Source organism: Antennarius striatus, chromosome 15, assembly GCF_040054535.1.
Source record: "Antennarius striatus isolate MH-2024 chromosome 15, ASM4005453v1, whole genome shotgun sequence".
Taxonomy (NCBI): Eukaryota; Metazoa; Chordata; class Actinopteri; order Lophiiformes; family Antennariidae; genus Antennarius; species Antennarius striatus.
In genome coordinates this window covers 15,493,148-15,512,839 of record NC_090790.1, presented here as the reverse complement: position 1 = coordinate 15,512,839, position 19,692 = coordinate 15,493,148, and the positions used below count along the sequence as shown (strand labels likewise).

The following is a 19,692-nucleotide window of genomic DNA, read 5'->3' as shown; positions in this document are numbered from 1 at the left end:
ACATCAGATGTCGCTTAAAAATAGAATTTTGTTTTTATAAAATGACAAAAGACCTGAATAACTTTAGGAACATCTGGTGTTACAAAAATGTCCTATGCACTTTAGTTGATGACCACCTCACTTTTGCAAACTTCCTGTTATAATGTACTAATTTTTAAATTGTATTTCCTTTTATTTATTGGTGTTTAGTGTTTTTGAAGTTTCATCTAATGAAAAATTATAAAATGTTCTAAATGTGATTGCAGTTTTTTTTGAACAAAATCTTCTTCTTTCTTCTGAAGCACTTTAGTGCTTTCATCTAATGTAAAATTGTAAAATGTTTGAATGTGTTAAAGTGTTTTTGCAAAAATAGAAAAAAAAATCTTTCTTTCTTGCTCTGTTTTATGTAGCTCTGAGAACGAAAATGTCTTAAAGTGTCACAGAAGCCATAGAAGAAAAATACGATTTGCAAAAAATAAAAAAAAATTCCGGCCAGACACAAAAGGTTCGAGGGCCAATGTAGAAAAAATCCCTTTCCTAGCCTCAATATGTTTCTGGATAACGTCCTTCTTTATTTAAAAAATACAAAAGGAAGTGACCAACCAGTTTTTATGGGCAAAGAGGGTTTTGGATTGAAGAAACTAATGACCAAAGTAAAAAAGCATGATTGTGGAGAACGATTAGTTGGTTTTTGAATTTTGTCTGCTCTTTTTAAGTACTTTGATTGTGAATGGAGCAGGCGACATGGAGACGAGAGCCTCTGTTTTTAGTTTGATAAATGTTAGAAAGTTATATGGTTTTCTTTGTTCAGGAAACACAAAGTACTGTTGAAAATCCTGCCATCATTTTTTTTAAAGATATGAATTCCTTTTAGCATGAATCTTTTGGATTTTGTATCAATGTGATTATCTTGTAATTTGGCTTTTATGAATACATGTGATTTTAAAAATCAAATATTTCTCTCTCTCTCTCTTTCTTTCTCTCTTTCACTTTTACTATGGAGAGAGCTCCTCTCTGAATCAGGCTTTCAGGTTACTATTTTGCGCGTCCAGCATCTGGACTACCCATATCCAAGTTACCCACCTATTATTTCCACCTGCTAGGCATATTGAGTTACATATTTTTTTTCTATTAAAAAAATGGAAACGAAAAATTGCCCTGAGACATTTAGCTGAAGGTAAAACTACGTATTAGCAGTCTGAGTCAACCCAATCAATTGAGTGCTTGATAATGGCATTACTGTTTGTGGTTAATACTGGTGCATGCTGGTTATTCGCCTATCTGCTCTCCTGGTTTAATTCTTGCTGATTTCAGGTTATAACCAAAGATTATATCATAAAGTTCCAAGAAAAATAGTCCTGCTTCTCCCTGTTTTCAACGACATTATATTGAATTCACAGGAGAAGAAAAGTAGTTTTCTGTGACATGATATCACATTTCATGTCTGTTGTACTGGTGAATAATGAGAAACAGTTCCTTTGATACCAGTACTGGTCTTGCTTGCACTCACATCGCTACCCTGACACCACAGCATCCAATTCCCTTCTTCGAGTTCTGTTAGTTAAACGGATGGGAGAAGGAAGAATATTGGAAGCACAGTGGACCGATTTTAATGACCTAAGTGAGCAAACTGAAAACTTATTGAACAAAGATCAGTAAACATCAAGATGATGTGTGGAAATAAGCACTTTCAATGGAAGCAGAGTTTCATTAAACCCCTGAAGAATCCTTAGACGAACCTCTAAGTTTAACAACATGCTAACAGCGAGAACCGGAGCAGTTGGTGAAAATGTCCAAAGAAAACCCCATGGTGTGTGTGTGTGTGTGTGTGTGTGTTTTTCCAAAAAATACAATAAATTTTTTGTATTTTATCGTATGTTGTTCAAAAAATATTTTTTTTACTGTTTGAACTTGTTACTAATAAGTTGGTGGTGGTGGGACAATCGGATGCAGACGGTTAACTTGTAGTAAGTCTTTCCTCCTCCTCTCCTGCCTGAAGGTGCAGCATTGACTGACATGGCGGCATCACTGTGCTGCAACCGAGCACTGCTATTGGCTGTGGCCTCCTGGTTATTGCCCTGCATCACTTCTTCCCTCAACCTGGAGGATCCCAATGTCTGCAGCCACTGGGAGAGGTCAGTCACAATGCTTTGGTCGTGTTTGGTTCGATATCTTTAACACAAGTTCAATCAATCAATCAAGTTTATTCACAAAGCGCTTAATCATGTCAACAGACATTCCAAAGTGCTTTAACAGGCAGAGAAACCCAACAGAACCTTCCAGAGCAAGCATAAGCAACAGTGGCGGAGAAAAACTCCCTCATTGAGGAAGAAACTCTGGACAGGACCCAGAGTCTTTTGGGCAGCCATCCACCTTGACCGGTTGGGTGGAAAAGAAACACAGTGACTGGTTAATAGCTGGTTGTCATCATGATATGTTTGTGACCTGGAGTCTGTTCTACAAAGCAGGGTTAACAAACCCTGAGTCAAACCTGTGGCTCTGGGTTGACTTACCCTGAGCCTGTAAACCAGGGTTTCCAGATTCACAAACGGTAAGATCACCCGGAGTTTAGCAGGTGCGACGCAACTCTAACCAGCCTTCGTCAATGGAGCCCCGATTTGACAAGCCACCATGACAACAGACCAGAAGTAATCCGCGTAGGTTACGTGGTCAAGGTACAGATTTTGATTTATGCATATTAAGACTTGGAGGATATTATGAGGGAGCCAATCTCCCACATTGTATAGAAAAATAGCGTTTGGAAAGAAAAAGACTGAACACAGCGCTACTCACACTACCTGCTGGGATGTAAGAGCATGACTGTGATTTGTTATGCAGATGTGAGGATGGATTAGGTCGTCTTATCAATCCTAAAGAAGCTTCCAGAACTGTTTCATGCCACATGCTTGAGGCACCTTGTCCCCCTCTTCTTGGACAGTCGGAATGAATAGGTTTTGGTCTTCTGATTCCAGGCTTGACTCAACCTTCTTGCAAATCTTTCAGCATCAGCCCTCTATAGTTTTTCTTGTTTTTTTTCCTGTTTTTAGCCATGAGCTGTTTATCAGTCTGGGTTTGCCCCCGTAAGCCTTCAGCATTCTGATTGTTTTACTATTTAATAAAGGAATTGTACGTGTGTTCAATTGATGATATTGATAATGGGGTGACACGGTGGCACAGTGGGTAATGCTGTTGCTTCACAGCAGGAAGGTTCCAGGTTCGAGTCCTTTCTGGGTGGAGTTAGTAAGTGTGTGTGTGTATGTGTGTGTGTGTGTGTGTGTGTGTGTGTGTATGTTTGAGTGAATGGATGTCTTTCATGTGGCCTCCATTAAAAACAAATGTTTATATGTAAGTTTGAAACAACATGTGGACGTTTGATGCTGATATCTATCATTAAAAAAATTAAAAGCACATTTTCCCCTGTTTGGGGAAAGTGGAGGAGGATTTCTCAGCCATATTACCTTACACTTACTAATTTGAGGAAACAGCTGCAAACACACCTCCCTCTGTGTTGGTATGCCGGCTAATGGCAGAGGAAGCTTCAGAGGGACTCAAACAGTTTATCAAACTGACCTTCATGGGACAAGATGTTTGGGGAAAGTTGTGACACAAAATTAACTATTGTAAATATTACTCATATTATGTATTCATGTTAACCAGGTTCAGTTATTAAATATACCAAGAAAAGACGTGTGTGTGTGTGTGTGTGTGTGTGTGTGTGTGTGTGTGTGTGTGTGTGTGTGTGTGTGTGTTGTTTTATTTGTTTATTCTTTATTTGCCTGGATTGTCACGGTTCTGTATTTTTGTCATGTTGCTCTGCTGTGCTGAAGTACGTATGTCAGGAGGTGAGGCCGAATTTGTTGTGGGATTTTTTCATTGAATTTAATCATGAATAAGAACTGCTACTCTGGAGTTATGCATGTGGGTCCTGACCCCAATCTTGACACAAATCTTCAGCTAAACCATAAGAAAAAGGAAAGTAGAAACAAATAAGCAGGAACAGGACCTGTAGCTCTCCGAGGACCTCAGTGTGGGCGGCCGGGAAAGTCCACATTATGCCACTTGTTTTGAATTAATTACCAATTAAAGCTCAAAAGGTGATTGGCTGCTGGCAGGTCTCTAGTGATTGATTTCTAGCAGGTCTCCAGTGATTGGCTGCTGGCAGGTGTCCAGCTCTGCTGGTCATATTGAGCCAATGGGGGTCTTAAACAGGAGATGTATATGTTACTGTAGCGTAAAATGGGACAGTGAAGAAGTGGTTGTTGTGACCTTCTAATAGTGGTCACTCGACCAGGTTTGGTCGTATCTGTTGCACGTGCCCCCTTTGACCTTAGCTGCTGTAGCACACTTGCTTTACACATTGTGTAATGAAGAGAGCATGTGATTGAAAATACTGTCTAAAAAGACGTTTTTAGATTGTTTTTTTTAGTTAGTTCAACAGTAGTCATTGTTCAATATTAGTTTGTTTTGTCTTCATCTTGTTGCCATCATGGAGAAAAAGGGAGCTTTTTTTCCACGGTTCTCATTCATATATAATGTAAAAATAAAGTTAATTTATAATGTAATCATCATTTCTGAATGATATTATTAGGGAAATCTTCAAAGAATCAAGCCCTCTAGCATAAATAAAGAATACCTCAAAAATCTATTTTCTGAATGCTGAAAATTAACAAACAGATAAACACTAACTAAAAGCAAAAATAACATGTAATTGAGCTGCAGCTCTCCCTGACTGGGTAATGAAGTGAAACATGTATGCCTGTGGTCGGACCCGTTCACGAGTTGGTCATAAGTTCTCTTCTAACAGCAGCCCACCAAAGTCTCTTTGATTCGCCTTTGAGGCAGTCCGTCTTAATACAACACCGGCTAATGGACGCCTCAGAAACCCAGGGCTACAGTGGATGTGGGGAAGGGGATGAGGGTGGGGTGGAGATGGGGCTAGGGCTGGGAGCGTTCGGTCGGCTTGGAGGTTTGGGGTTTTCCTACACTGAGCTGGCTCCATGTCTCTTCCTGTCTTTTCAGTTACTCGGTAACAGTCCAGGAGTCCTATGCCCACCCTTATGATCAGATTTACTACACCAGCTGCACCGACATCCTCAACTGGTTCAAGTGTACCCGACACAGGTGAGGAGCACATAGACTAGAGTGTGTGTGTGTGTGTGTGTGTGTGTGTGTGTGTGTGTGTGTGTGTGTGTCTGTGTGTGTGTGTGTGTGTGTGTGTGAGAGAGAGAGAGAGAGAGAGAGAGAGAGACAGAGGGAGAGAGAAACACCAGCAGAGAGGTTGAGGGGACCACTAATAATTGATACCATTCAGCACCTTTCTGCCAAGACTACAATAAGAATCCAACCAGGTGTTCTTCATGTTGACCCCCCCCAACTGGCTGCCAGTCTGCCAACTGACACACATGTACACACAACTTTCTGCCCAGTGACACAAACAGTTGTCCTTTAAAAACAAAAATCATGTCCACACGAGTACGGGCATGAAAACGATCGCCATCCTCATGAAAACACAGAAACGCTGAGCACAAAGCGTCAGCTGTCAGTATGTAGGATCAGTGGATACTGACATTAAACCTTTTACTGCAGCATGAAATACGTGACACATTGCAGTCCGCAGCACATTCTTGTCAGACTGTTGGTCTGTATGATGCAGTAATCAGTGCAGGTTGATGTGTCAACATGTGAAGAGTCTGTCACCTGTGTGCAGGTAAAGGACAGATCAAAGCTGCTTCACATAAAGACAGTCAGACAAACCATTTCAACTCTTTACGTCCCACTCCATGTATTCAAGGGCTGGAATGAGCACATAGTTCAAGAGCTGCGTGTCTACGCCTAACCCTAACCCTGATCTGGTCATGTGACCTCGATGTGTGACTTAGGGTGAGCTACCGGACAGCATATCGCAGAGGAGAGAAGACCATGTACCGGAGGAAGTCCCAGTGCTGCCCAGGCTTCTATGAGAATGGAGAAACCTGTGCTCGTGAGTAACACACACACACACACACACACACACACACACACACACACACACACACACACACACACACACACACACACACACACACACACACACACACACACACACACACACATAATGACTTTACAGCTATGTGAATCTGAATTTGGCTACTCTCAGAATGACATGCAGTCTGAGCTATGAATAAAACAATAGACTTTCTGATTGGTGGTGACCTTCTCCTTGTCCATAATGATCAGACGCTTGATCTGAACCTAAGAGATACCATTTCTGAGGATAAGATCAGTTTAATTACCTTTGAGACCCTACCTTGAGGGTTGATAATTGACTTTGTGGTCATATCATCAGACTTGAAGTCTTAGGGTAAGAGAGCAGCAGTCTTGTGGCGAATGGGATCGGATAGTAAGGGAATGTTGTCAGACAGACCTGGGACACCAAAGATGTCAGAGGTCAGAGAATTCGAGCTGAGGCTCTGATCCAGGAGGACTACAGTTCCAGCTCAGATTGGGAATGGGGAAGTTATTCCTTTGTTAAACCACACTTGATGTACAAGCCCTTTCTCAAAACACTAGGACTCTGTGGTAGAGGTAAATACAAACAGAATGCAGTTGTTCGCAAACCATTGAAATCCCATATTTAATTGAAAATAACAGAAAAACAACATTTCAAATGTTGAAAAAGAGAAATGAGATTGCTATGTTCTCATTCAGAATTTGATGCAGTAAAGTGTGTGTAAAGTTGGGACAAGATGTTCATCAGTTCTTCCATTTGACAACGCTGGAAGTGAGCTGCAAAAAGCTCAGAACAATCCTGTGAACTGGAGGTGGTGAAAGGGTTCTCTTCTCGTGGTGGTGGTGGTGGTGGTGGTGCAGGCATTGGGGGAGTTTACAACGGGTCATGTCAGATTGCGATGAGTCAGCCGATCTCATGGTCCTACTTTGCAGAACGAGGGATTATTTTCGTAGGAGTTTCGTGCTGCTCTAACCCTCACCGATGTCCTCATGGCTATCAGAAATGAACAGATCAGTACTTTCTACTTTTGCATGCTGGGGAAACAGTGAAGAAGTTCAACAACCTTGGTGATTTGTGTCTTCTGTTGACTCCCACCCTGTTTGTCAGCTGCCAGCAGGCCGACAGGTGTGAAACCACAAGGACACAAACAACAGCTGTTGTCCAGCAGAAACACTGAGGAAAACAGCATGTGAGCACAACCAGTGTCAGGAAGGTGGAGGGAGGTTGTGATCAATAAAATACTGATATCTGTGTGCATTAGTGGAGACGGAGACTGCAGTAACACATACCATGATAATTATTAGCCTAGGGAGATCAGAAGGACTTTATTTTGGTCTTACAAGGCTCTGTTGTATAAGCCCCCATCACATGCTGCTTACTGGGAAGAGGGTTCAGCAGAGACAGATCCACATGGAGGTCAGATGGGAAACAATGTTGTATTCCATACATACAGTAATACCGACTCCGTCTGTGAATGGAGCTCAGCCCACAAGATGGTGACTGTTCAAGTCCAGGTGGACCGAAGTATGGAAGGTGAGCAGGCAGTTGGAAAAGTGTCAGTTCCCCTTGTCAACACTGCCAAAGTGCCCTTGAGCAAGACACCCCAAAAATTGTTCCCAGGATGCTGCCCTTCACTCCACCATCTCTCTATTATATTATGCCTACAGTGATGCATGTCTACAGGCCGCGTGTGTGTGTGTGTGTGTGTGTGTGTGTGTGTGTGTGTGTGTGTGTGTGTTTGTGTGTGTGTGTGTGTGTGTGTGTGAGTGTGTGTGTGTGTGCTGTGACTGTCTGTGATAAGATCTGTGGCTATTTAGTAGCACAACACTCCAGTATCAGGAACATTGCCTGCAGTTGTTTATGAGCACATTTTTATTAATGTGATTATTTTTCTGTGTACACTTTGGTGAATTTGATCGATTAGATACCAGTGAAACTCAGATGGGTTTCAACTACTCAGATGATAGTTGAAAACCTACCAGAACTTGTGTTTGTTGCCTCACATTAATGAGTCTATTCGCACAGAGTTTGACTTGATAGAATTCTACTGATCCACATCTTTGCTTCCTTACAGCTCATTGTACAGAGAGCTGTGGTCATGGCCAGTGTACGGCCCCCAACACCTGCCACTGTGAACCGGGCTGGGGGGGCTCCAACTGCTCCAGTGGTGAGTCCTCCAGCTGTTGCTGTCTGTGAGAAGTCCCTTCTTTGTGGGAGACACTTTTCTTTGAACACACACTCAACTCACAAGGAGAACAACGGACAGTGGTGTCGTCTTACCGACTAATGCGCCGTCCAACACAAACACAACAGAGAGCAAAAGGCACACAAAAATCTGGAATGGTCCTCTACTACTACTACTGCTACTATTAATACTACTACTACTACTACTGCTAGTACTATTATTGCTATTATTAATAATACTACTACTGCTACTTCTACTACTACTACTGCTACTGTTAAAAGTACTATTACTACTACTACTGCTGCTACGACTGCTACTATTCATACTACTGCTACTACTGCCACTATTAAAACTACTACTGTTACTACTGCTACTATTAATACTACTACTACTGCTATGACTACTACTACTTCTACTGTTACTATTAATACTACCACTACTACCGCTAGTATTACTGCTACTAGTACTACTACTGGTACTATTAATGCTACCGCTACTATTAATACTACTACTGCTACTACTAATACTACTATTACTGCTACTGCTACTAATACTACTGCTGCTACTATTACTACTACTACCAAAAGACATGCACCGATCTGTAATGTAATTTGCAAAATACTATAAATACATAATCACAAAATGTAAGAAAAAAATTTAAGTAAGCAAATAATGGGTTTGATGGGTCATAATTTTTGCCTCCATTGATGATTCGTATGGATTGGGGTTTTTTTTAAACTGACTTAAGTTTTCCAGGTGCGTCCCCAGACTCCCACACTGTAAGATATACTACTGGTACTGACAGACTACTCCTATTATTCCAGCATACTACCATCACAAAACACAACTATAACTTTGTATTTTTAAGCATTACCATGTCTCTTTCTGTGTCCACTATTGCTCTGCAGAATACTTAATAATTTTCCATTTTCTCTCAATGTAAGAAATGAAGACTGCATCAATGTCTTGTAAACCTGCAATGTTTGCTACATAAAGCTTAATTCCCGTTGTTTCGCTGTCTTTTATGTATATTTTCAAAACATTCAGCACAAATTGATAATCTAACGAAAATGAGCAGCTCCATTTCAGTTGAATCGGGCACCACTGAAGCTCATCATCATTTCTACCAAATGCCACCCAAAGAAGTCTGTGCTAACTTCACCAATTGAATGACATTTTGAATTTGAGTGAGCTATGAGTCGCTCCTTCATTATCACAGCAGTTCTTTATGCCAAAGTATCCCTTTGACAAATTACTAAACTCCAAATTCCTCTGATTGGTTGTTTATGTTGTGTCATTTATAGCATGAGGAAGGGGCACCTTACATTTTAGTCACCGCCATCCCTACATGGTTGTGTGTATACAAATTTGTGACTGGTAGATTGAGTTGTGAGGTGCATTGAGTCAGAATAGAGGTCCTATTACCGGTCCTGTGGAAAAGTATTTTACCACTCCTGACCCTAATATTAGCTGCACACGTTCTCTTAATCACAATTAATGACTTCTTTGTTAAATTTAACAACAAGAATAACAAGTGGAAAGGCCAAAAAAACTGCCTACCACAAGGGCATTGTTGGCTTTCTATCTGTAAAGCTCTTTGTAATGTCTTCAGATGTTATTAAGCGCTACATGAATAAAAGTTGATTGAGTTGATTGATTGACAAGGCAGCGTAATGGCCCCTCTCCTCTTCAACATCTACACTAATGACCAACCACTTCCCCCCACAATGCCGACGCTTCATCTATGCTGATGGCCTCTGCATCACCACGCAACAAGAAAACTTCAATAACATCGAAACCACCCTGGAAAGTGCCCTCCAAGACATGTCCACCTACTACAGTAACAATCACCTAAAACCCAACCGATCTAAAACCTTATGAACGTCTCATAGGACAGGTACAAACTCCTAAATTATCCCCATCCTGTGTACCTCGGAGTCACACTAGACAGGATGCTTTCCTTCAAAACCCACCTCCAGAACACCAAAGCCAAGGTCAACACCCACAATAATATTCTGTGCAAGCTGGTGACCTCAAAGTGGGGTGCTGATCCACCAACCATCCGTATCACAGCCCTAGCCCTGTGTTTCTCCATGGCAGAGTATGCATGCTCAAGTTGGAGCCGCTCCCACTGGTAGACATGGCCCTCAACAACACCTGCCGCATCATCACAGGCTGCCTAAAGACAACGCCAGCCCTGTGCCTCTAGAATAGAATAGAAAGCCTTTATTGTCACTATACATGGTATAATGAGATTTACGTACTGGCCGGCATTTCCCCCCTCATACGCTCCATCGTTGCACAAGATAAGCGGAGAGCACAGGAGTCTGATACGAGGCACACCCTGTACGGACATACAGTACACCACAAAGGACTCGAAGAAGACAGTTAATCGTTCTGGGGCGTCTTTCACCACCAAAGCATGCAGCTGAAGTGAATTAGTGAAACAAGATTTCCCTACTGGTGTGAGTGAGAGTGTGATGGGGTTGATTGTCTTTCTACGTGGTCCTGTGAATCACTAACTCTATTCTAGGGTGGTCCTGCCTCTCACTGTTTTAGGTTTTTTCATTTTTGCCTTAGTTAAAGATTGGTCAAAGCAGGAACATAGTTTTGATGGGTATATTACATCAGGGAAGAAATGGGTTTGAACCAATCTGCAACATCTTGTTCTCATTTTCAACTTCTTATCCTGATCAGGGTTCCAGGGAAGCAGTTTGAGCAGGGAAGCCCAGACACTCCTCACCCTTCACATTTGGCTGCAAACCACCTTAGTGCAAGTTTGAGATCATTTTTGATGAGACCAGTAAGACTTCATTATCTGCAAACAGCAAACATGGAATCCCAAGGTCAACAACCCCGACACTTCACCACAAGAGATTCTATTCATTTAACAGAACCAGTGACAAGGGTTAGCCCTAGTGGAGTCTACCCACAACTGGAAAAAGTCTCACTTACTACTGGCAATGCGAACCAAACTCTGACTACAGGAATTCAGATTCTGGATTGTAGCAATTAGTATTTCAATACTACCGAAGCACTCCCCAAAGGTTGGTTTGGGGTACACAGTCGTAAGCCTTCTTCAGGTCTACAAAGCACATGTGAAGGGGTTGGACAAGCTTCCATGATCCCTCCAAAACTCTTGTAAGAGTAGAGCTAACTTAAGCTAACACGAACCATCTCCAAGCCTCCGGCTTTGTTCCTTCACTGGAATGCGAGTCAGTGTGGATTGAGGAGATCCTTAGACTACTCTTTCCACTGCCTGACTACTCCCTCAGTTGAAGTCAGTAAGTCTGCATCCATCCCATAAATAGTGTGGACAAAGGGTTGCTTTCCTTTTTCCTTCCTTTTAAAAGAGCACTCAATTTTTATCAATGAAAACACTGATATTGCTTTATTGAAACTTGTAGTCTCAGTTTTCTTTTGCTTTTTGGTGAACTTTTTTTTGAAGATCCAACAAATATAAAAATAGAAGTGGGTCAAATGACACAACACTGCTAACTCAACAAACTATAAGCCAGTGGGCAGGAATTATTGAACCAATGGACAAAACCAAAACTTGTTTGAAGGTTCCATGAAATGGTCATATCAGTAGCTCCCAAATGTGGTGTAAGCATATTTTCTTTGAAAGGTGGATTCTTCGAAAAGGAAATTTAATATTTGGAATCTAAAGACCAGACCACCAGAGTCCAGGGTCCACTCTAGTAGTATAACCTTTCTGGAAATAAAAGTCAGTTTTTCTGCAGACAGTGGTAAGAGTCTGGAGTGGGAGAAGAAGCTTAGGCCAGATAGATTGAGAGAGCTGCCTTATCATTTTTTCCGTTCATGATGTTAAATTTGGGTTTAATTTCATTAGCGAAGGCAATAAAATCAAGCTGGTCTCAGCTGGTTTTGTAATAGAAAAATACTCATACTGATGCTGCCTGTTCTCATTGCCTCAAACAGGCCTGTTTTGTGTGCTTCTCAGTGTCATCAGTCTTTCATGCATTTTAGGATTTGTTTTTCATGATCACAGTGTCATTTCATGATTAGTTTTGCTGGGATGGTTGCACTGTGATCCTTGGTGTATTTCATTATTCTTCTACCATCACTTACTTCGTACCCCTGACAAAACCTCTAAATCTAATATATGTAATTCCTGCTCTTTCTCTAACTCAGCTCAAATGCCAGAATTTACAGTACACATGTTGGTTATAGGGCGGCACGGTGGCGCAGTGCGTAGCGCTGACACCACACAGCAAGGCAGTTCCGGGTTCATTTTCCGCTCCGTGCAGAGTTTGCATGTTCTCACACAAGATCCAGAAAGCAGAACAACCCTGTGAGGATGGAAGAGAAAGAGAGCAGGTATAACAGCATAGTGATTCCATATGTGTCTGGAGTGTCTGCAAAACTGAGGAGGATTTTTAACAAATGCCAGCTTCCTGTGTATTTTAAGCCAGGCAACACCCTTAGACAAAGACGGGTCTACCCAAAAGACCCCACACCACACAGTCAGAAGAGCAGTCTGGTATATGCAGTTAAATGCAGCGAGCAGTAAGGCTTACAGTACATTGGTATAAATGATGGCATTCTCATTCTTGTTGTAATCTTGTCATATTTTTGACATTTAGGTTTGTGAATTACAGAATTTGACATATGCAAAGCTGTTTAAAAGGTCATCTAGTATTTTGTCATAGATTGGGATTGGGATTGGGTTTGACCAATCAGGGAAGCTTATGTCGTCAGTGCCCAATCAAGAGACTGATGAGGGTGTCACCATTGACAGCAGGATGTTTCTAATGGTCCAGTGAAACACAACTCCCGGTTCTAGTCGTCTGATTACTGCCAATAAAAAACAATAGAGAAAGCATATTAGAAATCAATGTTAGATTTTCAATTCTCAATTTTTTGCATGTGCTGTACATGGAGAAGTATTTACAATAAAACTGACTTCGACATAAAAGCTGAAAAGCTGCTGATTTCTCCCTCTCGGAGATAAGGTCTGTGAGGAAGCTCAAAAGGCGTGAGTCACTGATTCATATGTTCTATGACTTTAATGGGAAAGAGAATCTCGTCTCAAAGAATGGACATGTGGTCATCTCTGTTCATTCACTGTTCTCTTCACAGACTCTAATGCACCAGCTGATTTCACAGGTCAACAGGCCCCAACACAATATCTGGGGATCAATATTGAGGCCAAGAACTGAAAGTGGAGGAAGGGCGGGAATACGTGTGTGGTGGGAAATGACCTGGGGCACTGGAGCTTGTGATTTAGCACACATGATAACACAAGATGCTCGGGCTGCCTTGAGTTCAACTGTGAGAATATAGCAAACACAGGAACAACATGCACTGTATCTGAAGTCGTCAACAAGAGATACTGCGTTTTAATCAGTTGACCTACAGTCCTTAACTTTGTCGTGGTCTTGACCACACAAATACGTCATCTTCTATGAGCTGATGGTCTGATATTGCCTTACAGAATACAAGAGATCAGACATGCTAAGAACAGTTAAAGTATTATTTAAATAAGTAAAATGGAAGCAATATGAGAAATCAAAAAAGATTATTGTACAGGTCACAATTTATTCCATTTATGTAGGATAAATGAACACAACACTTTTCACCAGTCTATCCTTCATCATCAGATAACTGAATCTTTTAAATTGTCCTCAGTACAAACATTGTAGGTCAGTGATGAGTGCATAATCGACATCAACAGAGAAAATGATCAATGAAGGCTCTAAGGCAGCTACAGAGGAGGTAATGACTTCCTCCTCATTGGTCTCCAGTCGGATTGCTTCATTTCATTCAGTTCCAGGCTGTATGAAAGCAGACGTAAGGGGTAGCACAGAAGACTGAGAGCGCATTGTCAGTGTCCATAAACAAGTGTCTCATGCCCCCACCTCAGATGTTAGATTCACTGAAGGTGTGAATGAGTGGATGTGTGTCTTAAAGGCTGATCAATAGTGACACTAAAAAAATAACTGATATAATAGTTTGTATCAGAAAAAAATAAATTGTGGATTAATCGGTTAAAAAACCAACTTTAATGCATTATGCACACATGTAGAAGACATTTTAACATGAGTTAAAACTGACCCTGGTGAGGTGAACTAATTATGTAATAATTAATACTTAAAGGAAGCTATATGTTTATTCAAACCATGGAATCCCTGAGTGCACACGTTCTGTGGAAGTGAGCCAAATGGTCCCGTTGTGTAAATGCAGCAGAACTGTGAAGTTGTTTCCTCAGTGGGAACCCTCAGTGGGAACTGTCTGTGTGAACGCTGCTGTTGGTTCCCAAGAGCACCAATCCTGGTCCACTGGATCAACTGTGAACACATGGAAACATCCCTTCAGAGCCAGCTCTCAACAGCTGCTAGCTCATGTTACCCTTTAACTGATTCTGAGGTTTGAAGAAACTCTTGACATTTGTGATCGTAATTTTTTTTAAATAGGATAGATGTGTGTTCTTATCTTAATTTGTTCACTGCAGTAAATAATTCATTATTTTCTCTGGCTCTATGATTAGGATTTTGTAAAATGACCAGGTCTTTAGACCTAGACCCTAATGTGATGCCCCCCAAGACATCCCACCCACCCTTTCTGGACCAATAAAGGAGACTTGTTTGGTTGTCTGGCCCCGAGGTCTACGACTTCAGCCCTTCTTTAATCTAGGTCAGGTTTCACAGATGGAACTATGAATCCAGAGCGGTATACATGTTCATCTCAGTGTGTCTAATTTTCTGGTCCTTTTAAACCCCCCATAGTCCCACCTTCAGTCCCCGGGCAGGGGGCAGATTGTGCTTGAGTACTCAAAGTCAGTGGTAGGATGTGTAGGAAGAATGACAGTGAACACGTTCAATCTGTATCTGTAATGGTGGTTAAGGTTAACTCGGGTTAGGGTTCGGGTTAGGTTGAAAAGGTTTGTTCATAAGTCCTGACAGGTTTGACAAGGGCATGGTCCAACTGGTTCTCAAAAGCCATCTTACAGAATGGTATCAAATGTCACACATGCTTTGTAATGGCCCTGAACATGTGCATCCTATAATGTCTAGGCTTACCTTACTTTATACTGCTGCTGTCGTTTTTAATGATGACTGGAACTGGTTTTGGTATTACTGGGGGTCATGTTGTTGTTCCTGGTGCATTTCTTTGGGTGGTTAAATTATAAGTGGTAAAAGGTTAAAAAAGTGAACCAGTAGTCCTCATGTCTGATCCAATCAGAAGCTCTCCTCATATTTACAAAATAGGAAAATGTCAAAGGAATTTCTAAATCACTGGGAATGAATCTAATTTCTGTTCCTTCTTCCTCCCCCCAGCCTGTGACAGTACCCACTGGGGGTCCCACTGCAGTAACAGATGTCAGTGCCAGAATGACGCCTTGTGCAACCCAATCACCGGAGCCTGTATCTGCTCTCCTGGATTCAGAGGCTGGCGCTGTGAGACCCACTGTGAAACGGGTACCTATGGAAACGGATGCCAGCAGACATGCCAATGCCGCAATGGAGCCACATGTCATCATGTGACTGGAGAATGCACTTGCTTACCAGGATACAGTGGAGCTTTGTAAGCCATATCTATCATCTCCCAACTGCACCAGATTGTGTGACAGTTACATACTGTATGTGCCAAAAAACACACCCATAAATCCATGCGTCATTTCTGTGCAGTGTGTCTTATGAAATAAGAAGTATATGAGTGCGAACAACTGTCATTTTGAATCGAATTTTCATGGACATTGTCCGATTGCAAGCAGATAATAAGCTGAAGCTGTTTTGTGTTGCTGGCAGCTGTGAAGACCAGTGTCCACCAGGTAAACATGGACAGCAGTGTGAGGAGAGGTGCCCATGTCAGAACGGAGGTGTCTGTCACCACGTGACGGGAAGGTGCTCCTGTCCAGCTGGATGGACGGTAGGCCTAAACTAACCTTAACCTTAACCCTAACTGTTTGAGCCAGTAAGGATGAGTAACCTTCACGCCCTCTGGATCTCGCTTAGAACACTCATCTGACAGTCACCATGTGACACCAGAAACATTTAGTATATTACTACTACTAATAATAATAATAATAATAGTAAATACTGAACATAAAGTTAAGAGATAAGACAGTACTTATTGATCCCTGTGGGGAAAGAAAGAAGACTGAAAGAGTGTGTGTGTGTGTGTGTGTGTGTGTGTGTGTGTGTGTGTGTGTGTGTGTGTGTGTGTGTGTGTGTGTGTGTGTGTGTGTGTGTGTGTGTGTGTGTGTGTGTGTGTGTGTGTGTGTGTGTGTGCGTGCGCGCTACCTGCAGGGTGCTGTGTGCGGCCAGCCATGTCCAGAGGGGAGGTTTGGACACAACTGTTTGCAGGAGTGTAAGTGTCACAACGATGGAGTGTGTGTGTCGTCCACTGGGGAGTGTCGCTGCAGCCCTGGATACACAGGAGAACGGTAAACCAGCAGCGCCGTGTTCGGAGCAGTGGACAGCACGTGTAGCTAACACTAATGCTAGCTTTAAGGCTCCCAATCCGGTGGTCACACACACACACATTCATACGGCTTCCGTATGAATGTGGTCGTCACCACATCCCCCTCCACCACTCAGTGGTCATTAATTTAAAATCAAATTTCTGTGAGTCAAACTGGGGCAGCAATAGCTCAGTCCACGAAGTCTTGGGCTGGTGACCGTAGGGTCGCTGGTTCAAGACCCGTGTGAACCAAAACGTCTGGAGCGTGAGCTGGCAGTGGGAGGAGCCAGTTCACCTCCTGACCACTGCCAAGGTTCTTCGTCAGTATATTACATATAGTTATTACAGTTACCGACCAGCCAACCAACAGAACCCCAGGAGAATTACTGTTTTTGTGCTCTGTACCCGTTGTCATGTGATGTGGTCCTACACGTGAAGCATCAGTCAGATGTTTGCTCCCTTCACTCCATTGATCAGATTACTGTCAACAGGTGCCAACATGAATGTCCAGTTGGGACGTACGGTGCCGACTGTGCAAAGACTTGTCGCTGTGAGAACAACGGCAAATGCCTCCACACTAGTGGAATGTGTGTATGTGAGCTGGGATACACAGGGGAGACCTGCGACAAGCGATTGTGTCCTGATGGACTCTACGGCCTGCAGTGTGTTAGCAAGTGTCCATGCTACGCCAAGAATACATACAGGTACGCTGGAACAACCAGTATAACAAGTGTTTCATGTACCAGTGGTGTGTAAATGTTCTGATATGAGTGGAAGTGACTGAGGACCCGTAACCAGTATCAGTAGGAATCTAATGGTTGGATTTTAGTGAGTCCAACAACAACAACAAAAGTGCAGGAAAACTGTCCATACAAGATGATGAAAACCAGAGACCAGGTAGTTTCACCTGGAAAAATTATCTAAATAAACAATCCACTCAGAGGGGGGAAGGAGGGAGGTACACAAGCAAGAAAGAAAATTTGGAAATGAGTCTTCAAAATAAAACAGGTAATAATTCAAGACTACCAGCAAAGGAAACCTTCAAATTAAAATACAAGAAGAGCTACAAACTGTCCCTGAACATAGTGGATGTTCAGTAAACTGTCCCTGGACATAGTGGATGCTCAGTAAGGTCACTGCAGCTGGTGCCTCACCAACAGCTGCTCCTCCTCAGTGGACTACTGTGTCAGGTCCACCAGTTGTCCACACAAGCCACCTGTGTTGTGCACATAATCTTGCTTGCATGGGATGGAAAACATTTTGAAAACAATGTATTGGTGTGCTGATAAAAAAGCCTCTGTTACAACTTTACTACCAGGAGTTACCTGGACTGGTAAATGTTCAGGTTTGGACTGTTGTCATGTTGTACTTCCATTGAGGACATTGTGTCTTCATGCATTGAGCTGACTGGTTAACAGGGTTCAGCAGAAACGCCTGGGTGGACTCCCTTGTGCCTCACTCACTGCTGCTACATCACATTTATAGTTCTTCCCACAGAGACCAGAATGCCAGCGATGGTGTAGGGTCCAGTTGTGTGTTGTATGACGCCGGCACACACTGGAACCTACCTACAAATTTTGATGTGTGTCTTAACACAGGAAGGAAAACCTTGGCCTTGCTAATAGCATGCAATGAGAGCACTTCTGCTTCCAGGATCTTTAAGCTGGTCTTGAGCACCTGTTAGCAGTGCAGCTACTGAGCTACTGAAGGGTGTTAGTGTTAACTTTGAGAGGCTGTAGCGCACCTGTACTATGTCTGGAAATACTGTGTTTTGTAACTATGGTTTGTGCCCTTGTCCACCACCAGCTGCCATCCAATCACAGGGGAGTGTACTTGTAGGCCCGGATGGTCTGGCCTCTACTGCAACAAGACATGCACCCCTGGATTTTTCGGGAACTCCTGCCAGCAGGTGTGTCAGTGCCAGAATGGCGCTGATTGCCACAGTGTGACCGGAGGGTGTGTCTGCGCTCCAGGCTTCCTGGTAAACCCACTAACGTTAGGTCTTGAACACACATGCACAAAGTTCACTGATGAGACCATTCATTACGTGTGAAGACCAACAATAATGACTGGGCGATCAGGGTTCTTCCAGGGCTAATGACAGCTAGCAGGATGTTTGTTCCAACTGTGCCCCTGACTTATAGTAGGAAATCAAGACAATAAATATAATTCCCATAATATTTATATTTTGGGGATGACCGCCGGTGGTCATCCCCAAAATATTTTATGTTCGGAAATATTTCACTAATGTCACAGAACATTTGTCCTCCACTCATTATCCGGTCCTTAGTTTGTTCATTTTTAGTTCTCTCAGCCCGATCAGAACCAGGGTTTACTCTGATCCAAACAACTCCAAACCAATAGAAGAGCAATCTCATCAGTGTTTGTCTGAAGCTGTTGTGGGGTCCTAACAGGAGTAAACATCAGTATGGGTTTAAATAGACAGATGGGATCAGAAAAAAAATCCAATATAGAACTGGAGGCTTTCTAATGACACCAGTGAAGACAGCAGATGGAGTGATCATTCTTGAGTGTTGTTGATGGATTGATGATGATGATGATGATGATGATGATGTTAATGAGGATGAGGATGCTCTAACTACATCTGTACCAACCTTTCCAGGGTCCCAACTGCTCGGTCCCTTGTCCGGCTGGAACACATGGAGTCAACTGCTCCTCCAGATGTTTCTGTAAGAACGGCGCTCAGTGTTCACCGGTGGACGGATCCTGCACCTGTGGACCAGGTGATTTGCGGAGGAGGAACACAGTGGTCTCAGATATGGTTCTGATTGTTGGCTGGTGGAATTAATTCCAGTCAAAACCATTGTTATAAGTGAAAGTGTTGCCAAGTAAAACTTATGAAAACAGCTTTAACTGGTTTTGATTCTAGCTGCAGGGGTTGGTGGTGTTTGAAACTTACTGACCTTGTTTACTAAGGGTGGTACGGGCTGGACTGCTCCATCAACTGCCCCAGTGGAACCTGGGGTCTGGGCTGCAACTTCACCTGTGTGTGTGACAACGGAGGAGGATGTAATGCGTCTGACGGTCGCTGCACCTGTGCCCCAGGCTGGAGAGGAGACAGGTGTGAACTCCGCTGCCCGGTGAGGACATG

The 19,692-nt window shown here is 42.7% G+C and overlaps 1 protein-coding gene across 2 annotated transcripts in view; it reads left to right on the top strand.

The window, feature by feature from the left end:
* The window catches only part of megf10 (multiple EGF-like-domains 10), a 31,957-nt gene that overhangs the window by 2,742 nt on the left and 9,523 nt on the right, over nucleotides 1-19,692 (top strand). For both annotated transcript variants that reach the window (XM_068335604.1, XM_068335603.1), the window contains exons 2-12: nucleotides 1,979-2,114; nucleotides 4,999-5,100; nucleotides 5,859-5,959; nucleotides 8,043-8,135; nucleotides 15,455-15,701; nucleotides 15,926-16,046; nucleotides 16,427-16,563; nucleotides 17,072-17,284; nucleotides 18,387-18,561; nucleotides 19,204-19,324; nucleotides 19,518-19,681. In XM_068335604.1, the coding sequence (XP_068191705.1) occupies nucleotides 1,996-2,114; nucleotides 4,999-5,100; nucleotides 5,859-5,959; nucleotides 8,043-8,135; nucleotides 15,455-15,701; nucleotides 15,926-16,046; nucleotides 16,427-16,563; nucleotides 17,072-17,284; nucleotides 18,387-18,561; nucleotides 19,204-19,324; nucleotides 19,518-19,681 (1,593 nt within the window). In that variant the 5' untranslated portion in view covers nucleotides 1,979-1,995. The remainder of the gene's footprint in view (nucleotides 1-1,978; nucleotides 2,115-4,998; nucleotides 5,101-5,858; nucleotides 5,960-8,042; nucleotides 8,136-15,454; nucleotides 15,702-15,925; nucleotides 16,047-16,426; nucleotides 16,564-17,071; nucleotides 17,285-18,386; nucleotides 18,562-19,203; nucleotides 19,325-19,517; nucleotides 19,682-19,692) is intronic.